General features: G+C 40.4%; 2 protein-coding genes across 11 annotated transcripts in view; one reads left to right on the forward strand and one right to left on the reverse strand.

Moving 5' to 3' along the window:
* Window positions 1-19,588, forward strand: part of ralgapa1 (Ral GTPase activating protein catalytic subunit alpha 1) — a 75,589-nt gene extending 56,001 nt beyond the window's left edge. For 6 of the 10 annotated variants that reach the window (XM_054795422.1, XM_054795419.1, XM_054795420.1 and 3 more), the window contains 3 exons: window positions 14,037-14,161; window positions 16,206-16,314; window positions 17,596-19,588. In XM_054795422.1, coding sequence (XP_054651397.1) covers window positions 14,037-14,161; window positions 16,206-16,314; window positions 17,596-17,683 — 322 coding nt within the window. In that variant the 3' untranslated portion in view covers window positions 17,684-19,588. Of the gene's footprint in view, window positions 1-14,036; window positions 14,162-15,061; window positions 15,094-16,205; window positions 16,315-17,595 lie in introns of those variants that run through there. The other 4 variants (XM_054795421.1, XM_054795428.1, XM_054795424.1 and 1 more) reach the window with 3 other exon arrangements.
* A 140-nt stretch (window positions 19,589-19,728) lies between these two features.
* On the reverse strand, window positions 19,729-22,015 carry LOC129192017 (insulinoma-associated protein 2). The gene has a single exon (XM_054795430.1). The coding sequence runs from the start codon at window positions 21,978-21,980 to the stop codon at window positions 20,367-20,369; it is 1,614 nt and encodes a 537-aa protein (XP_054651405.1). The 5' UTR covers window positions 21,981-22,015; the 3' UTR covers window positions 19,729-20,366.
* Window positions 22,016-22,353: the final 338 nt, after the last annotated feature.

Consider the following 22,353-nt stretch of genomic DNA (forward strand, 5'->3'; position numbering starts at 1 on the left):
GGCTGCAACTAACGATTGTTTTTTTAGTTGATTAATCTGAAGCTTGTTTTGATTATTCGAGTAATCGGTTAGGCCCTAGACAGACCAAATCAGTCTGAACCAAACACAAACAGTTAGTGGTTTGGTCTGCAACATATCAAAAAAGAGGCAAAAATGTTGATCACTGCTGTCAAAAGTCAAAGGTGATGTGTGTGAATATCTTGTTTTGCCTTAAGCACCAAGGTAATAGGCCTGCTTTCATGGATGATGAAGTCAATTAAAAATATTCACATTTGAGAAGCTGAAATCAGAGGATATTTACATATTTAAATAAAAAAAATTCTAATTGAATACCAAAATAGTTGTTGATTAGTTGGATAATCGATTAATCATCGATTAATTGTTCAAGCTGTAGAAATGAGCTTTGTTATCAAAGTTCAAAACGCATTTTTGGTTAGAACTTAAAGAATCCTTAAACGAATTAGGACAAAACTAGACATTTTTCAATTGAAAAAGGCTGTCATGAGGATGATAGTTTCTGTCTTAAAGTTGCAGTCTGACATTATTACCGCTGTGGTTTGTTAGAGCATAACTGATGTGGCAGCAATGGTAGTTACATTTATCTTTATGCTCTTCCCATCTCAATTAATCTGTTTTCCTTTATATTCTTACATTATCTGTTTTTTTATTTTTTCTTATTATATCTGTTTATACTGTACGTTTGCCCTGCCATTGACTGGGTGTTCCCTCGCCCAAAGGTCAGCAGGCATAGGCTCTACCAAAGTCTGGGACTCGAGGTGGGCTCTCCTATCTCTGTGGCTGAGGTAAAAAAAATCTCCTCACTGGCAGAACCTCAGTTGTGGATAAGATCTGTCCGGTGCTCCTCGAGGCTCTGCATTTTGACAGGCGCTCTTGGTTGACACGCCTCTGAACCATTGCATGGGCATCAGTGCATCTGGATTGTCAGACTGGGATGGTGGTGCCCCTCTCTAAGAAGGTGAAGTGGAGCGTGTATTCCACTTCCCTGGTAAGGTCTTTGTAGACCAGCTCTGCACCTTCAGCATGGTCCTGGAGGGAGCATTACAGTTTGCCCAACAAGTCTACGCGTGCTATCTGGATTTGGAGAAAGCATTTGACCGTGTCCCTTGGAGGGTCTTGTTTGGAGTGCTCCGGGGGTATGGGGTACTGCATTTACTGATACAGGCCCATTCTGTCCTTGTGTTTCGGATGCCAGCTGGTGTAGCTGTGCAGAAGTATGTTGGTAAAAACTTACCTGCTGACGCCTTAAGAGCTGAGTTAACAGCTTGTGCTTGTAGCTCAATGGCTAGCGCTCTGGACTCTCATTCTGTGGGGCTGGCTGGGCCAGGCGGGTTACACCTGTACAACTGGTGTTTAGCGTTTGGGTCGCATTACCAGCTGTACTTTTGACTCATTTCAAGTGAGAGCTGGATTCGGCCAAGGCTGCCCTTTGTCACCGATTTTGTTCAAAGCTGTTATGGGCTAGGATCTCAATCCATTACGGCGTGTGTAAAGCAAATATTAACACCATTTTTGGACGCATGCCACTCAGTGCTCTGGTTCTCTTAAGTCTGTGATTTGATTGCGTCATTGTAGCATCAGGTAACCACACAAAACGACTGATATAAAAGCAAATGGAGGACTGAGGAGAAAGGGCTGAAAGTGTCAATGGTTGTCTGGCGTTTTCTCTCTCTTCCCTTACTTTTTTTTGTCTCCATGTCTCACATTCTGTCTCCTGGCCCTCAGGGCAGTCCATCTGCCTTCCCTCTCGCTCTGATCTTTCATTCACCATGACCAGAGCCATCCAAAAGCACACAGTGCCAAGGTGCCGGGGCAGCTGTGTGTAAGTACAACTCCTTCTTGCATATTGGCTCGTTGCAACAACAAATCCGAGACTCTGAAGCCTGTTCATGCACTCACATACCGCTGTCTCTATGTCAACTCAACTGTAGTTGCTGTGTGACATTGAAATGTAGTATTACATTGCTGCAATGACTGCCACTCTCCTTCTCCATTTGCTGGCATTAGGGTAAACTGAATGACATCCATCCACCCATTTTCTATGCCACTAATCCTCACTAGGGTCACGGGGGTGTGCTGGAGCCTATCCCCGCTGACTTTGGGCGAGAGGCACGGTGCACTCTGGACTAGTCGAACTGGATGACATTTTCACATCATTTTTCTGCTTTTCATAATGATAACGGCTGCAAAGTAACCTACAAGGTAGCCAAAGAAAGTTGCAAGTGCCAGCATTTTGATAAAGAATGAGAGAAACCCTATTGAATTCAAGAAATAACTTATCGCAAAACACAAAGGTGGTGTGCGTGTGAATCTCAATGCCACATTGCTATTTTTGTCAACAATCACATCTTCAATCAATGTAAAAGTGACGTTAAATGATCCCTTTCATTCGCCATTTATATGCATTTCAAAGTGTTTTCTAAATGTAAAACTATACAGTAATTATTAATTGGATTTACATTATTTCTTATGAGAAAAATTTATTTGGTTAGAGTACATTTTGGTTAGAGACGGACCTTTTGGAAAGGATTAATGACGCTAACCACGGTTCCACTGTATACACATAAAATATCATAAACAATCAGAGGGTACAGAGTGGCAAACAATGTGGTCGTCCACGACAATATACTTTATGCTACTTTAAGTAAACTCAATGTGACATTTTTAAACAGTTAGACTGTCGTACTCCTACGTTGATTTGTAACGGTGACTCCACAGCCTAATACAGTGTGTGTTCGTAAACATTTGCATGTGATAGGTGTTGGAGTGAGTTAAAAGAGCGAGCTGCAGCCGTTCTCCATCTGGTACAGCATGTGCTTCTGGGAAACAATGCTGGAGGGACACAAAGCTGCTACACAAAAACATACGCATGCACACGTACCTCACAACCAGTTTTAACAGTATGTTTGCATGCGCAAATAATCAAACAAATGTCATCTGTCAGTTAAAGCTGTATTTCACTATGTTCATTTTACACGTGTAGACGGTTGGCACTTTCAGGATTAGAGCTATTGTGTGTCTGTCTGTAGTCGTTGATTGGCAGGGATAGTGCTAATGTGGCTGGGGTCAGCATATGGCTTGGTGTGATAGCACTGTTGTGTTTGTGTGTGCTGTCTGCGCATGTATGTGTCACCGCTGCTCCCGCTCTGTCACACTGTGTTCCCAGTGAAATGATGGCAGCTTTGGGCATGTAGCGCTATTATCCCCCCATATCCACACACACACACACACGCACAGACTAAGAGCAGCCAAACGCCTAGCGGTCTGCCTGGCTTCTCTTTGCCAGCTCCCTCAATAGAGCCCATTGTCCCGGTAAGACTACAATCTGCTGTGTGTGACAAGAAGAGTCTGTTCCTCACAATGATAGAAAGGTGAGGGCACAACCTCACAAATTGAAGACACTTTGCTATTGCTGATGCTGCAACCGGGTCATGCCATCCTTAACCCTCATTTAACGTACAAAAACACTCATTACCATACTTGCTTTGATTAAAAAAAACAAAAGACCGTTAATGTTCGTCTTGAGGTCCTTGCCTTTGTTATATTATATCTCACGGATTCATCAGCTTTGTACCAAAACTGCTAATCTTACTTCTATGTTTTGTTTTGGTTTTTGCATTTTAAATTTTTAAACAAATGTTTTCCTCATTCTGGGGTAAAACAAATGAATACATTTTAAAAAATTAAGGACACACCAACGTTTACAAGAAAAATCTCACATTCCCAGACCGGCCAACACAACAGGTGGTGGTACAACCCCAATTTGTAAGGCCATTTTAGGCAATCGATATACAGAAGAAAGTTATTTGAAGAAAAGGTGCACCACCAAAATGACAGATTTGATTTTTTGTGTATGGTCTGGTTGAGCAAAGTGAAATAATATGAAGCTTTCATAAGGAGACATTGATGTTATACAACGAAAGGGATTTTTTTTGTAAATATAAATACAGACATTGGCAAGCATTTTTTTGTGTTAACAGGACTCATAAAGGACATAACATACAGTAATAAAACACGAAATACAAGAAGTAAATGAAACGATAATGAAGTAATAACAAATAAAAATGTGTAAAAAAAAATAAGAGCGAAAGCACTAGCAACCTTTCCATCTCAAAAATGAGACCACTACGCTGCTTTGTTGTTATGGTCGCTTTTGTAGGAGCAGATCCTTGGAACATGTTCAATGATACTGTAGCGACCTGGCCCTTATGTGTTTTTGTGATTTCCGAATATCGGTGAAAGTGATGTGTATGCGTGTGGGTGTGCGTGCGTGCATGCTGGGAGGAAGACTGCACTTTGCAGAGAGGACAGCTGAGTTTGCTGACGCTGCTTTGGTGCGGGTCAGCTCTGTTCTGTTTTTGCAAAAAAGAGACTGTTGATCGACCACCTCCTCGTTATCCTTACTACCTCCGGGTAGACGTTACAATACGATCGTTATCCTTGATGGTGGTCGCGACAGTCCAGTGTTGAGAGTCGTCTGGCTGCACGTAAGCCGTACAAAGTGTGTTCTTCCGCTTGAAGTAGTTGTCGAGCGAGTCTCGTGGTTACAGGCCAGTTTTCAATTTAGTTTTGGGAACACCTTTGCAACCACAAAACGGCGTAACCTGGGGACCACATGTATTTAATTGTCTACTTTATTTATGTATTTATTTATTTATTTTTATTTTTTATTTTATTTTTTTTACTTTAGATGTACATGTACTGTATAAACACACCAGGAGTGTCTATACTTTCCCGAGCGAGTGTCCGCTACGGTAAAATCAAAGGATACGGGGGCCACTTTGACATGTTACTGTTTGTTCACCAATCCATGTATTGTGTTATAGGTGACGAAGTGTGTCATTACTTTTTCTCCGCTGCTCGTTTTTCCATCTTTGCTGTTGGTTTTAACTTTACAAATACTTCAACCGTCTATTCTCGTAATAACGCAACTGTTTCCCAACCTAATTTTCCAAAAATTACAACTTTATTCTTTGTTTTGTCACTAATATTTTTCCTCATAGTACATTACGCTCATAAAATATTTTGTTGTAATGTTACAATTTTATATATTAATATTATGGCTTTATTCTAATATTTCTACTTAATTCTTGTAAAATTACTGCTGTTTTTCCATTTTTCTTGTTTTTGTTAATTTTCTTGTTTAATTCTAATTTTTTATTTGAAGGCTGATTAAAAAACTAAAAATCAGCCCCAGGGCTGCCCTTTGGATGCTGGTATACACATATAGCACTTATAGGAAGGCTAAAGGTCATGGTGTTGTCATGTCCATCACTATTCCAATTTAGGCCTTCAAGACCTTTATTACATGTGCCAGTTTTAGCAAACCGTGACCTCAGAGATATAATCATGAGCTAGGTCAGTGCATCACAAAACAGAAGGCGTTCAAGGCACTTGCCACGCTAATTAACGAGTGTGACGGCGGCAGACACGAAAGATAACGTTGGTTATTGGATTTCCAGAGTTCCTGTACTTTGTCACTTGTGTGTATATTTTGCAAACAGCACATCAACAATCACTTCCACTGCAAATCATTTCACAGAATGCAATTACATTTCATATCAGAGCCACTCAATAAAACTCTGATATTCCTGTCAGTTTTTTGTGTTTTCCCCCCCAAAATCCAGAATAAAATCTTCAATCAAGAAAAGACCAAACGTTATCCAAGAGTCATTTATCATCACTATACCTCAATAATGTAATAACTACAACCATGGAATTTCCATTTTAACTATGACTACGAATTTCAAAAATATACATGTAAAGATCTTTGCCGACTCAGAGAACATGTCATATAAAACCTGTGCCCACTCATGTCAATGGGTGAATAATTAATGTATCACTTTGTTTCCTTCGCAGCCCCTGCTTCTGCATTGAATTAAAGAACAGATTAATTGGGATAAATGTGACAGTGAAAGTGTGTACGTGTGTTGTGTCCACGCATAGTGAGTCTTGCATTAGACCAACCCATCTCTGTCCTCATCTTTGGCGTACACACACACACGCACACACACACACACACACACACACACTCATAATGAAATCTGTAAGCCTCCATATCATTGCTATCACAGAAAGATATAAACCCATTAGCTTGTTCCTTTGGGCATGGACACACACGCATGTACACATAGGTTTATCATTACATTCTGTAAAGCTTTTCCAATTGTATTATCCCTCTGATATCCTTCTTTCTGTGTGTCTGTTCCAATGCCTGGGGTGGAGAGGACAGATAGGGCAGTGGTGTGTGAGATACAAGGCATGTGTTTTGTTTACAGGATATGTCATGAGCAAAAGTTAGGCATTCGTTGCTACATTATATTATAGTTTGTATTTGCGGTTTCGTTTCAGAGTGAGATAATTGTCCTCCTCAATTGCAATAAAGACGTTGGTGATATGGCCGGTTGACTTAATTGTACATCGGTGGTGTAATTTGCCCTGACAAAGGAAATGATGCTAGAGAACTGAAGCTGTACAAAAAGCACGCAGCCAGCGTGCATATGTAGGTTTTATAGTATGTTGTGTGCTTTTTAAGGAGCACCTAGTGAATTGGCAGTACAGATCAATTCTGCTCAATACACAGAGTTTTCGATTATTAAAAGTTGTGAGGATTATGAAATCAGCCAGCGTGGGAATAAGACATACAGGCTTCCTGATACAGCCTCTTTCACCACTTGAACCAAACCACCCCAATGATATATACAGTATATCCATATACAGTAATCCCTCATTTATCGCAGTTAATTGGTTCCAGACAAGTACATTTCAGCCAAGTAGGGTTCCTAATATTTAAATTTAAGTTTTTTGTAGTTATAGCATTGAAAACCTGTTTACGACCTTCTAAATACGGGTTTTTAACATTATTAGAGCCTTCTAGACGTGATGCTGTGATACACTTGGATGGTAGATGTCTGAGTCATAGACTATTGATTTCCTCTGAGCAGACTACGAGCTGCTGTCAATGAACCTGTTTGTAGGCTGTTAGTACAATGTCCATATATGTCAAAGACAATAATGTGCTTACACCACATATATTGGCATCCCCATCCTTTTACACGGACCGACCAAATTTGGCACATCTACACAGACTACTATGGTTCAGTACAAGAGCTGTGTCAAAAACCCGCTTTGTACTTTCAATTTTAAGCAGCTACACTCTGAGAAAACCCTACAGATGTGAGGTGGGATACATTGCTGTCATCCAAGTATACATTTCCAGTTTAACAAAGTAAGTTAGTATGTTTCTTTTAATTGTACAATTGCACCTGCTGAGAGGTGAAATATGTTGCCTTTCTTTGTAAGAATTAATCCTGAATGTTTTCTTTTGAACATGTTATTACAAGGCTGAATACAAATCAACATTTTGATCAGTCCGTTCCGTCCCAATACCGATGCCAAAAATACACTCATATATTCCTGCCGCAAGGTATGCTGGGTAGCTGGTGATACTCTTTCTCCCAACATTTTGCGGTGTTTGTCGCATTTTTGCCTCATTGCAAAATATGTTAAGGAGTTGGTCAGAGAAGTACATACAGTAAGTACATACAGAAGTTACATACTCTTGATATCGAACATTTTACTGTTCTTACTTCATATTGTTGTTGCCGCTGGACTACCCAGCATGCCCTGCGGGCATTTGGAAATAACAGTTTTAAATTGCGTGTAATGATTAGTGCTTTGTTGTTGATTTATGTGATGCGTTGCTGTGAATGTGTTTTCGTTTCATTCCACCGTGAGCAAGTACAGTATGTACTGTAGTTCTGTTAAATGCCACCTATGCATAGACGGCCCCTCCGCCAAATTTTTTAACCCAATGTGGCCCATGAGCCAGGAAGTTTGCCCGCCCCTGATCTAATCTAACCCCAGAAACGTATTTTCTTCAACTCTATCAGTGTGAATACCATCTGTCTGCAGTTGTGCTTCAGCATTCTTTTTTTAAATTAGTAATAACATTTTAGTTTTACTTACATTTTGCGATAGTTTACATTCAACCGCTTTTGCCATTTTAATATGTCTACCATTATTGTTCTTCATAAGTTCTCACTGTAACAAAAACATCTGTAAGTAAAACTTTATTGGTAATAGTTTTGACACCTTACAAATGTCACTCTAAACAATTTTGTACCCCGAGGATGCCACAATCAATGTCCAAGCATGACAATGTATCCTTTAAACAAATTCCCAACCAGGGAAATGCCACTCCCCTGATCTTATACCATTCTGATTTGTTGATTAAAATGTTCTATGCTTTTCTATGTACTTTAGAAAAACATTTTCAATGTTCTTAAAAACTAAACCACTAAAAAAAAGGAGCAAAAACACTCTCAAGCACAGTTATTTTGTGTCATGTCATGTGATTAAATGCACAGCCATATTATATTATAACAGGCAACTCCATCTACATAGCACATTGTATGTGCAGCCACACACCTATTGCAACACACACACACACACCTCGCAGTGGTGGGCCCACCTCCTAATGTGCTAACAAGCTCCCTCTTTGGCCCGCTCGCCTCCACTCTCCCTCTGTTACAAGTGATCACAGGAGTCATACACCACCACAATGAGCCGCACTGCAGGAGAGAGAGGGAAAGAAAAGGGCTAAAATGGATAGAGAGAAAGAGACGGGAGGAAAAGAGATGGAGAAGACACAGAATTGTCACTCTTTTCACTCATGGCAACCTCACCAACGAAAATGAGTTTCTGACTCAACACAAAAGAGCCATTTTATACGACTCCCTCTCCTCCATCCTTCACCTTTCTTTGCACTGCTTTCTTCCTCTTGCTCACAATCTTCTACCTTCCTAATTTTCCTCCTTTCTTTCTGTCATCCCGCAGTAAAAGAGATATTTTCGCTAATGACTTAAAGGGGCTATCTCAAATTCAATTACCTTGTATTTTATAGTTACGACTAGGGATGGAGAAAAGGATTGGAGGCAGATGTGTTTAAGTGATGATAGCCTATTCTTTTCATTTCCCAAAGATTTTTACTCTTGTGATAATGGCAGGGATCATTCATTCTGAAGGAGCCTTATCTTTTCATTACTTTTTTTGTTTCTTTAGCGAGCAGGGTTATGTAAAAACTTCCTCAGACTAGACCTCATTAAAGTTGGTGCCCATTGTAAAGAGTGTAAATGCAACATTGTTTCCCCCGTTTGTGAAGGATGATGTTTTAACAGCATTGTACATCAGCAAATCACGCATAATGACTTAATTTAGGCATGTAGGGAAGCTGGGAATGCAACAATTTAATTGTAAGGCCTTCTCTGAGTGCTACAAGAAACCAGCAGAATCCCAGAATTGAATCATCTACCTTGATTGTTATTACGTAGTGACATTTTTGTTGTTTTTTGGGAAAGTCTTTTTCATTTGTGTACATTTGTCCAGTTTAGTGATTTTCAGCTTTAAGAGGTTTCAGAAACGTATGGTACAGTCAAACCTCAGTTTATGTGTACCCCATTTTTCGTCCAAATTTTTTCCCCTGTTTTTGTACAGTATTGCACATAACTAGTCCATTTGTACTTACTTTCATCATTGGCTTGAATGCTTTCCTAATTTGGAGGCCATAGTAATTTATTTCAACCTTTCTTTTTTCCAGTATGATATGGTAATATATCTGAGTTGGTAATATAGCTGAATTTATCATGAATTTTCTCTATTTTACCGCTGGGTCAGAATTATACATCCATACAATCATTAAAATCTTATAAGAAGGGGTGCTGATGGTTCCACAGTGTTTTTTTAACTTGCCAAGTGATCATGATTGACGGCAGGTAGTATCTGGTAGTATGTCTCTGGTATTATGAAATAATTTGTTTGACAGCACTCATTGGATCGACCAATCCTCAAAACAACCTAGGAGATCAGTGAAAATCTAAGACGGCGAATTGTAGAGTTACACATGGGGGGGACAGTCTTTTGGAGACATTTCTAAACAACTCAACTCAGATAAGAGGAAGTGGTTAGGATGTTTGAGAACTACTACTGTATAATACTGGATTTGCATTCACTGGGCACAGCATTAGGTACACCTGCAATGCCAAACGACATTCATTCGGAAAACTGCGAGATGGTGCTATATACATTGTCTATGTATTACTTTTTTACACATCTTTCCCCTGTGTGCACACACATTCATGTGTGATACAGAGAAGCAGGAAAAGGCATATGATGAGATCGCATATAGAGCCGGTGTGAAGACACAGGTTTTGAAACGGTGTGACTGCTGCTTTCCTCGCAACTGATCGTATACAAACTCGCACACACATGCAGAGTTCACACTGTGTTTTTACCGTTATATAATCCATGCTCTTTCACCCGCGGCCCTCTGCTCTCACCTCCTTGCACTGCTTCCTCTTCATTCTTTCAAGCGCTTTCTTTGCATCTAACCTGCATGACTTACTTTGTCGTTTCAAATTGAACAAAGGATTGCTTTCTAAGTAAGGGACCATCCACATAACACTTTAGCTGAAAACTTATCAAATCTATTTGGTCATGTCTCAAACGAATATTGAATACTTGAGTGTTAAGTAGAGCTGCTCGATATTGGCTTTCTTACCCATATCCAATATACCGATAGTGCCCAGCACTACTTTTGTGATACCGATATCAACCAATACCGATAAAGGCCGCAGCTCTGCCCTCAAACAAAGGCTAGGTCACATCTCACTATTATGCTTCTTTTACTGTGATGCCACTGGACGCATTCCACAAATAAACACCTTTTGTACAAAATAAGGCAAATACTGCAACTTTTTTTTAAATGTTAAAACAGGTTGCTCATTAAGAGCATACCAAAAAAAGAGGAGAATAATTCACTCTGGTTAAAAAAAAGTTTTCAAATACTTAGACCCATTTTTGTTTAATAAACTGAAACGCATTTGTGTACCTTTTTATATTTGTATGTGAAGTACATGCAGCCTTTCCTTCTCCGGGAAAAGTTCTTGATACTTGGTTGTAAAAGTCTGATCACCTCTTGGCAGTCAATTTTATTCATTCATTCAGCACAGCATAAAAATCTATTGTTTGCGTTTGATTTGAGATATTTAGATATTTTTTGCAGAAATGGAAAAAAAACAAAAACGCTGACTTTTCCTCCGTGGCAGGACACAGTGACAAGCACCTTCCAGCTCACCCACGCCTCCGCCCCTTCATGATGCAGCAGTGCTGGAAGTGCCTCTGGTGTGACACTTCTATATACAGTCATGCCTCGTTTATCGCGGTTAATTGGTTCCAGGGATGTGTAGCAGCATGTAGTGCTCGCACTAATCACAAAAACTGAACTTTAGCATCAAGCCTGAGAGCACCCTTTTGATATTAAAATCTCTGTTTGACCATCAGTATAATTTTAACAAAACCTATGTAATCTAAAGCTAAATTGCATGTTTCATGTTGTTTTTCTGTTCACGTCCCTTTTTTTTTTTTTATTGCCTTTCTTTTCCCCAGCGCGCTCTGTCGTAGCACTTTAAAAGAGCCATGTTATTGTTATTATCATTGTCTCTAACTGGATCAGTTACCATTAGACCTGAATCTCTCTCCTTCTGAGGCCCGTAGACCATCTCTCTAACACAATAGAAAACCCATGGGCGCTATTGTAAATGTCTGACCCATTCACCATCAGACACACACACACACTGAGGTACAAACGCAGATTTCATTCTGAAGATTCATTGTCTTACCCCCATTTATACTCAAACGGGGACATGTGCACACACCCCACACACTTCCTGCCATTGAAAATAATTTGTTATTGGAGCTGGGGGAGTAAATGGTAATACTATAGCGAAATGATATGACCGAGTTTTGTGTGTACGTGCCTGTTGACGAGACGTACGGCTGTGCCTGGATGTCATTATGGTTGGATGTATGATGAGGACTGAGGACAAGAGCGTAAATGTCATTCTATCAATGAGGTTATCTCTAATAGATGGACAGTTGAAGTCCTGGTTTCCATTTACTCTGCTCTCTGCTTAGTCCCAGCACCGCTTTTTCAGCCCATGGCTGAAGGCTGTAATACAAATGACAGATTGATTTGGGATTGGTTTGCTTTTTTTGTAGCCAGAGTATCTCCTTTTTCATATCTGGATTCATACAGGAAACCATTTACATTGTACACTATTTATTTTATAGGAAAAAAAACAAGTAATGTTTGCCTTGTAGTTTTGTTGCTTGGGATGCCTATCAATATCAATGCAGAAAAAAAAGTTAAGCAATTAAACTAGGCACAAATATTAAATATTTCATTTTTTTTTGTTATTTTATTAAGTAGCATCCTACTTTCCAGAAAAACAACTCACATGCATGGAAGAAAACAACCTTGACATAATTATACTTGTAGTTACATAATAAAACATGGATTCGTATTTGCAGATCTATTTTTAATTATAATGTACAAAATAGATTAAATATTAAGAGATTGTCACTTGTCTGTGGGAAATGTTTTATTTTACAGTATCCAAATACATAGCATTTTCATTTTTCATTCATTCATGCCATTTTTGTCAAGAGAATTTGAATGTATTTTTCCCCCGTCACTAGGTGCCACCACACTCATATTGACCTTTCCTCTACTTGTGAATTAGACAATCCTGAAGATGTCGGATAAGATATGGTCATAAATGCATGTTTATTAACAATGGTATTATTAACAATGTGTTTATTATTGTAGTTAAAACAGTGTGGAAGTGTTGAATGGCGCTAACTCCTCTCACAGTTCTCAATCAATTCAAACCAACCCGACATCAAAATATTGAAATCATTCAGGACACGTTGGCCACCTAGCATTACTTTTCAACAAATTCCCACATTCACGCTAATTTCATTTTTTGGTGACAATTTTCCCATTGGAAATGAATGGGCAATTCATTTGGTGAGCCATGCTAATGGAACATTATTTTTACATTTTACATTACTGCAGTGCTTCTCAAATAGTGGGGCGGGGCCCCCTGGGGGGCGCGAAACATTTCTGTCCCCCACTGGGAGCATGACAGGAAATAATTGAGAACCACTGCATTACTGTAACATTGTGCTTATTCTGCAGGGTGACATGGCTCAGGAGGTAGAGTGGTTGTTTCCTCAACCCAATGGCTGCTGGTTTGATTCTCGATCCTGCTGTAATTCAACTTATTTATACATTTCAACATTCAGTCTGCACTATTGTGTGAATGCTTTTACAAAATTCTGACCAGATCGTTCTTATTCCCGTGTCAATTTCAAAACATTGCCAGATTTTCCAAAAATTCCACATTTTTACCTAATTGAAAAGGAATTTTCCATTTTCAAACTTCCACCATTTGCACGTTTCTCAACCTATTCCAACCATTCTACCATGAAACCATTCCACTCATTCAGGGCTTTCAACCTGACAATTTTCCCAAAAATTTTTTTTTTTTTTTTTTTTTTTTTTTGCAAATTATTACTTTTTTGTAACACTACTTCCTCTTCTTCTAAGATTTCTTTCAATGTCCAGATTTCTCAATTCATTCAAGGCATTCAGGCATTCCAACACGTTCAGTACATTCAGGCTACCTATTTTTCAGAAAAATTTTAGTTTTACACACTTTCTGTAAAAACATATCAGTTGTTTCTACTACCACATTTCTCCACCGATTCAAGCCATTCCGACATCAAACTGTCGAATACGTTCAGGACTTTCAGGCTACCTGCTTTTCACGTAACAAAAATTTTTGCTTTATGCAAAATTCCCACTTTTCTCTAAAAACTTAACTATTGTGACTGCCGCCACATTTATCAGCTGATTTAAACCATTCCAAAGTGAAAATGCACAACTCAATCAGGACATTTAGCGTTCGTGGGATATTGCGCTATCATGCGGTGTAGGGTAAGGTATTCAAATTCATTTTACTTTGTTGCAAGTTTAGAAACTTTGCACATAAATAGAATTTCTAATAATTTTGAGTGTACCTGCAGTATCCCAGCCTTGAACTTCTTTAAACTTTTATTGTTTGTTTCTTCAGCAGATTCATTTTTATTTGGGTTTCCTTGACATTTGACCTCAGCTATGAGGAACGCGCTCGCTACTTAGAAACCATTGTGCAGCACCACCAGGAGCCAACCACCTTTGAGGATTATGCAGCTCGAGTCTACAGTCCAGCTCCTTGCACCCACCTGCCCACTGACACAGGTATGACACTAGCGCAGCCACACACACATACATACATACATACATACATACATACATACATACATACATACATACATACATACATATATAAGTTGTATCAGTACAAGTTGCAATTGCATCACCTACTTAGTTGTTATGCAGACTATTTATTCCACCATTGTTGTAGTTTTTGAAGCCTCAGGGCTGTCAGACATATCCTGTACCCTGCTTAGGCCGATACTGATTCCCAGTGTGTCTTATGAATCTGGTTTTAAATTGTATTTAAAATGGTGCACTGCTCTGTGGCTCATAGACAATGTAATTATTCAATTTTGCTGTTATTTACGATAAAGTTACTTTTGCTAAGCCACCCATTCTCTTCACAATAACGCTTATGAATGCTTAATCTCATGTGAGCCCAATGTTTATCATAATAACTGCATCTTAAAGGGATATTTAGCTATTATCTAGTTGTAAGTTACATGTGTCTGTGTATTGTAGTTGGTCCTGTCATACTGCTGCTCATCTCTGTGTGTTATTATGATAATGATATTAATAACTTTAATTTGAGACTGAATAACACTCACCCACAAAAAAAGTGAGTCATGATCCGTGTGTTGTTCAGCCCCAAACACTTTGTTTCAGGACACAGACTGTCATGTTGGTATGACCTGAACATACGATTGCTCATCATTTCAAATAAAAGATAATATCATCAACATGACAACCCTGTGCTCTGAAACAAACCTCCCTCCTTTAACTGCCTTCTATAACAACATAATGATCAAACTTTTTTTCTCCCCCTTTTAATTTCTGTTTGTTCTATCTTGATTTATTCTCCCTTTTTGTTTGGTTATGATTTTTCCTCCCCTCTTTGTGTTTTTTTTTTTTTTTCCCTCCTCCTCCTGCCCCCTTCTTTAGATCGTATTGTGTCACTTGCCTATAGCTAAAAGGTAAGCCCGGTCACATGAACGACACGCCCTGTTCTGATTGGCTCTTCCCTTACACAGTCCAGTCACGTGCACTTTTGACCTGCACATGTCGTCGCTCTGCCATTCTTCCACTGTTTCCTCTCCATACACAGCAGGTCTGCATGAGTTTGTAGGTACCTGTGCTGACAGAAGGAAATGTCATTTTCAACTTGTCTTTGACTGCAGTTTTGGTACAGTACAGATCATTTCATAACATTACATGACCTCGTCTATTTAATGCACACTGGGTTTGATTAACGGGGTTTGTGCAGTGTGAAACTACACATTGATCCTGTGTTGAAAGTGACATACCCTTTTCTTTCACCGTTCTAACCTTCCACCTAACCACTAACGGTAATCTTCCTCCTCTTTGTTCCTGTAAACTGCGACGTCACACTGACCTGGTGATACTTTGCCTCTAACCTTACGTCTGCTCCTCTCTTGTCTCCTCCTTTTGACACACATTAACACATCCAGATCACACACATCAGCTCCAACACATCAGGCACATCTGCACAACCTAATAAAGATAATCAGATCCAGCCGGCTTCACAAAAAAGACTGAGTTTTAATTGACAGAGGTATTCATTTAACAAGGTGTTTATAACGGAGGCGCATTTTTTGCCCCTTTTGGAACCTAATAAAGGGATCACATTTAAATATATACACCAATCAATTTTAACTATTTAAAATAGTTTAGCTGCATTAGGTTTCAGTTTAATGAAGTTCAAAATGGTGCCTGTGCACTACCCTGAACACTTTTCTATCTTATGTCCATATCTGTTGTACTCTATTGTTGTCTTCTGTTTTATGTATTTATTCACACTGTTTATATTTCTCTTTTTTCTTTTTTCTTTCCTTTGTTGATTTTTTTTTTCCTTTCCCTCACATTTTTCTCCTTTTGTTGTTTCCTTCATTTATTTATCTCTCCATCTGTTTCTCCACTTTGTTTCCTAAATCTTTCACCTCCTCATCTATTCCCTGCCGTCTTTCTTCTCTCATTTTTTTGCCCTTCTTTCTGCTTATTTTCTCGCCATCCCAATCCCTATCTTTTTGTGTTGTTCCCTCTGCTGTCTCTCCCTCCTCCCTTCCAGAGGAGCATAGTGTAATGTGCCTGAGGGTCCCTAAACCAATGGATAGTTTTAGACTAAGGGTGAAGGGAAAAGGTTTGAAGAAGAAGGTCCTTCATGCCAGCTGTGAATGGTATGACAGAAATAGATAAGCAATAGACAATAACTACTTGTATTAAGTGTCGTATGTAGTGACCATTGTAGTGCGTTTTTACTCAGTTTCCCTGAACCAGATAAAACCAGATTTTCAGAATGCAATCCATCACAATGAGCTTTAACACATCTGACAAAAAAGGTGCCGCATGTTTTGCACAAATGCCACATGAACATTCTATTTAAGCCTGTAATGACCAGCTGTACACCAGAAACACATTTTAGCTGTGTCTAACAAAGCAAGGAGAACAGTGATATGCGGCACTAATACCGGCAGATAGACCAACTACTCGCCCGCCCACTATGTTAAAAAAAAAAAAAAAAGTCACTCTCAAAAGCATATCACAGATCTTCTAATTATTTGTACATTTCTGAACAAAATCTTATTCGCATTTTGTGGTGGTGGATTGTATCCACATTGCAAGTAAGAGCATCAAAATGCAATAGGAAGAAAAGAACGAAAGACAAAATGTCCAATGTATTGAAAAAACACATTTAAGCTCCCAACACACTGTAGATTCTGGCTTTCTTGCTCTTTTTCTGTCAGACATTCACATTGTCATAACCTCCTGATGCCAAAGGCAAAAAGGCTTTTCGTCTTAATGAGTCAAACCTTGGCAGCAGTGGCGCGTTGCAAGGGACCTTGCTTTTGCAGTTCAACAATTCTGCCACGTTTAAAGACAGAAAGCATCAGGAGGCCATGACTGTCAATGTCTGACAGAAAATGACATGAAAGCCAGATTTTAGCGCAGAATTTAACTTTTTAAAAGCTATGGTCATAAAGTTTTGATCAGCTGATGAACAGCCTGTTTGAGTTTAAATGCAGTTTTCAATAAGTTGCAGACTAAATTTTTTGTTTATTGCTCCTGTTTGATGGTTTACTCACAATTTGCTTCCAATCAACCAGTGCAAAATGTGGATATTTGTCATGCTCCTCTGTTCTTAAGATTTGTGCAGGAGTGTTTAAATAATTAGAAGATCCACTGGCTCAGCCACCCCCCCCCACACACACACTTACAAATAATCAAGTGTGGTCTGTCTTTTTTCAGCCTTTGTATGTCCAGTATGTCGTAGTTTCTCTTTGTCTGTCTGTAATTAAGCTATGTTTGTGTTTTAGGGAACTAGAATGAACCCTAAATAAATAGTCTTCTAACTTCCTTGTGGTTCCCTCATCATCACCCCCTCCTCATTCCTCCATCTTTATCTCCATCCTCACCCTCTCCACATCACGTTACCCCTCCCCCCAAAACCACCTCCACAGGCTCCTGCCTCGAGAGTCTTCGGTCAGAAAGTCCGGCACTTGGGGAGGCCGGGAGCGACTCGGCCTCCCCCATGTCTCCTCGAACTAGCAAGACACGTATGTCCATGAAGCTTCGACGTTCCTCTGGATCAGCCAATAAGACTTGATGTGACCCTTCCATACCACCTCCCTTTGGCTCTGTAAGACTGTAGACTTCAATTTTTTTTTTTTTTTAAACGCAGAAAATTCAAAGTTCAGTGTCGTCAGTCCAAACTGACTGACAAATAGACAGGAATGCGATATCAGAGTTACTGCAGAAATACTTGTAATGTAATTGTCTAGCCGTGCTACTGTATTTTGTGGAATATACTATATTGTAACTTTATTTTAAACAGTTCAAGCTGCTGCATTTATACTCATTATACTCAGATTTGTTCTCCTGTCCAATCAGGACAAGCTGGAGCTAAAGTGTCAAGCATGTCTTTGCTCTGTTTGTGAGCATGTTGAATGATGCCATGAGAAATCATGTATATATGTATTATATTAAGTATATTTTGTTCTCAGTGCAGCATTAAGTCTATAAAGTTAAGGATTGAGCTTTCTATTGTACATAGAAACAAAATTAGCTCATAACAATAGAAAGCCTGCAGCTCTCGAGCCAAAAAAAACACTTTCTGTACATTCACAGGTCAAACTGAACAATTGAGTCTCTGTGCTGTAAAATGTGGAGAAGCACTGATGTATGTTTTCCCTCCAGTCTGTTACATTTTTGTTATTATTATTTTAAAGGACTGACTTCACACAAACATAAATGTTCCTTTATTTTGTTGAGTCATCTGATGCAATGGAACAGCTTCTTTATTTGCACCTCTTGAGTATAAATGTCTATATATTAGATATGTTAATAGCTATTGAGTGAAATGCTTGAGTGATGCTGTATGCTGTTTTGTGGCAAAAGCTGCCAAAACCAAATGTGGGTTCACACTACAAGGTTTTATGTCTTTTATAACCAGTAAGCACTTCAATATGGAATACCACACTTCATTTTTCCCTTGTTAAGACCCAGGTCCACCTCATGATGTGTGCGATCCACAGAAAATCCAGATAATTACATTAAGAGTATTAAATTAGATCATCCGGAATAAACAAAGGAGCGTTATTGCAGATAACTGGCGAGTCCGACTAAGTTGAAGTGCCTTCAAATGTGTTGAAAATATCTGAGGTGTTATAGGGTGTTTATAGGGCAAGGAACCAGGAAAGAGATGTCAAAGAACTGTTCCACTGCTTTGGCTGTATTTGCTGTTACAGTTTCTATATCTGTTTCATTCTCATTATGGAGAAACTTCATGTAAAGTTTGTTGTTGCATTTACAAATACGCCATGGTTAGTTTGAGTTTGTGGTAAGACGGGTTGTGGGCTTGTCTACAGTTGCTGTAACACTCCTATTTGCTCCAAACAGTTCACACTCTTCCCAACGGGTTTCGTGCGGGATCAATCCTGTTAGAACGTCCTGTAATGCACTTTTCCATCGTTACTAGTAACCAGTGGCTTTAGTCGGATTCAAATAGAGATGATGCTTTCAAGTCGTATGGGGAAAAATGAACGATATTTCCATATATACTGTATTTCAGAGAATCTTTGTTCACTGGTGAGCCTGGTCATCCATGGTACAAAATATTACTTGAAAGCATTTTCTCTTATTATGGAGCTCTCAGCTTCCTCTGCCTGTCCCCAGACTCCTTCCCATGTTCTTCTTCTTTGGCTGACCTTGACAAACTTGTGTGCACCACTTGTTAGGACATTGCTGATAAGACTGTACAGTAGGCAAGGCTACTGCATGACGCCACCCAGTACAGAGTACATGTGTTGATCAAGAAAACACCTCTTTCACACACAAACACACTCACTCCGCAAACCCGTATTGTCAATATGTATAACTGTGTAACATCTACAGCACAAACACAAAAAGCATGGATGTCATGATTTGTTGACAATAAATGATACGTATCACCTATACTGCTGTCTTAATTTTAAAGAAAAACACATATTGATTGTGTATTAACATTTATTGACAATGATTTAATATCACATTAAACTTTACGAACATAGCAAAATATAAGTCTTGATTGACTCACCAACACTGAGCGTCAAAAAATTAAATTGAACTTAATTGTGATGTTAACATGAAATGTTCCTTTTCTGTATGAAAATATTTTATACCCTTAAAGTCAGCTGGCACATTTTTTTCAAAGGCATATCACGGCAAGAAACTGATTATTGTTGATATATTATACTGATATATGTTAACTACATAAAGTGTTGTGATTCAGTTTGAGAAATATAACTACATATTACAGCTGATTGTGTAGTCAAACATTTACAAGATGCCTTGTTTAAAAAGAACAATATATGGTACTCATGAATGAATACAAATTCATATAAAGTAGATTTGTATTTTGTATGAGCAAAAACCCAATACATAAAACAACGTAATGTACAGTAAGTAATTTATCTTTACTAGGAGGCAGCGTCAGCACCTTGGACAGTTCACAATAGCTCACCTTGCCGGTACAGTATTTCAACACTCCACATGGAGAGACTGAAAGTAATTTAAACTATAGTAAAAGTGACGATATGTACTGCAAAACAGGAAGAAAAATACAGTGGTTATGTAGTTTTCGGTGTACAGAGAGCGGTTTTGATTAGAGAGGGACAAAACTTTAGGAACAGATGGGAAGTTCAGACCATCGGATCAGCTCCCAGTACGGTGCAGCACGTACTATCCCGTTATGTCAGTTTCTCACCGCCATTTGCATCATGACGTGCAGGCTCTCTCCGGGATGAGCCTTGCTGATGTGCCTCGTCAGCCCCGGCGAACTGAGGAACGTGGACGTACAGTATTTGCACGTGAGAAGCTGCTGCTCCCTACACTCCCTGTTCCCGCCATAAACGTCCGCTCTGAGCCCGCCTCCAAGCAACTCTCCCGTCATGGCGTGCCACACACGGTGCTTGTCCCGGATTTCAGCAGACGGGAAGCGCGCGCCGCACAGGTGACACGCACATACCTGGTGATTCTGCTCGTACGGCGAAGAGGCCCGAGCTGTCATCTCGTGGGCGGCCACCATGTGTTTCTTCAGGTAAGCTTGCCGTCGGAACTTCTTGCCACAGTAGCTACAGTCGTAAGCCTCATCTTCCGGTACCGCCTGGACAAACGGTGGGGGCGCGGGCGGGAGCGACGGCCGGTATGGGTTAGCGTTTAACAGAAGGAGACCCGGCGGTGGGCTTTCCCTCCCTGCTGCCAAGTGCTGGTTGAAACGAGGCGACGAATCCGGCGGCGCGAGGCTGCTTCCGTCGACACGGGAACTCTCTCGCTGATTGACGCACAGCAGCTCGTTCTCTTTCCCGTCGAGCTCGAACTCTTTTACACAACTCTCTCCTACCGTGTTGTTAACCGGACGGGGCTTGTGCCAGCGGCGATGTGAGGCTAAGTTGGCGGGACAGCTGAAGACTTTGTCGCACTCGGGACAGCGGTACTCCACGCGCACTATGCGCGAGCACCTGTGCTGCGCGAGGGAGAGAGGGTCGGCGTACTCCTCCTTACAGAGTTGGCAGATGAACTCTCCAAGCGGATGACTTCCGTTCGGAGCGGAGGACTTGTGCCGGTGCTGCCTCCTCACTTCCGGGCATTCTTTTTTAATGCGCAGACCTAAAACCGGCGAGGTCGTGACTTCGTCCTCAAAGGTAAGCTTCCGGTTCACTTTGGGTTTCTTGCACGAGCTTCCCGCCGAAGGTCTGTTGGGTCTGTTCAGCCGCTCTTCAGGGGGTACGATGGAGTGTTTTCTAACGTCATGATTCTGACCGGGACCGTAGGACTGCGCGTGCTGGCGGCTACTACCAACAAAAAGCCTCTCAATGGAAGCAGAAAACGGCAATTCGCTGTCCAGAGATGAAGCCAGACGTGTCTCTGTAAATAATGTCTTCCTCTGGCCCTCTTCGTGCTGCTCCGGTAGTCTTGTTCTGACCGGCTTGACCGGACTACACGCTTCCATTAAAAGCGAGTCGTGTGGAGGTGGAGGCGGGAAGAAGCAGGAGAAGTCACACGTTGGAGTGAGAACATCCATGTCGCTCTCGTGCTCTTCGCTGTCCGGTAATTGCGCGCGCCGGTCCGCCTCTGCCTCCAGAGCAGCCTCCACGTTCAGGTTCCACACCTCTGTGGAATCCTCACGGGACAGCGGGAGCGGGACATCTGTACCCGGAACGCACCATACGTGGTTCACCGGCTTGGTTACGTCAGCCTTCTCGTGGTGTTTTTTGTCGTTATCGCAGGTCGCAACTTTGTTTTTGTTTCGCGGTCGATATGACGCCAAACATCTCCGGTTCCTCTTCACCAAGAATCCTCGAGGCATGGTGACGGTGAAGAAGATGATGATGATGTTCAGCTCCTGGCACCACCAAGCGGACAGAAGCACGTCTCTTGTTTGGAGCTCACTTTCAAGTAGGGCTCTGCTGGGGGGAGGCAGAAGAGGAGGGGGGCTGCAGGTGTGATTGGAGCACCAGAGAGTTGCGTGTGCATTTTTTTCTCTTGCGCGCGCACAAAGCCCTTTATGTCGTCCTCTTACTTTGACTAGTTATAGAAATTATTCCATTCAGTCGGTACTTAAAGTGTTAAACAATTAAATGTTAAAACTTCGTGCGTTCCTTCTAAATAAAAGAAAATGTCAAGCTAAAAAAAAGCTTTGAAATATTTGCATCTACTTATAGGTTTTAATTTTATTAAAA

This window comes from Dunckerocampus dactyliophorus, chromosome 13 (assembly GCF_027744805.1).
Source record: "Dunckerocampus dactyliophorus isolate RoL2022-P2 chromosome 13, RoL_Ddac_1.1, whole genome shotgun sequence".
NCBI lineage: Eukaryota > Metazoa > Chordata > Actinopteri > Syngnathiformes > Syngnathidae > Dunckerocampus > Dunckerocampus dactyliophorus.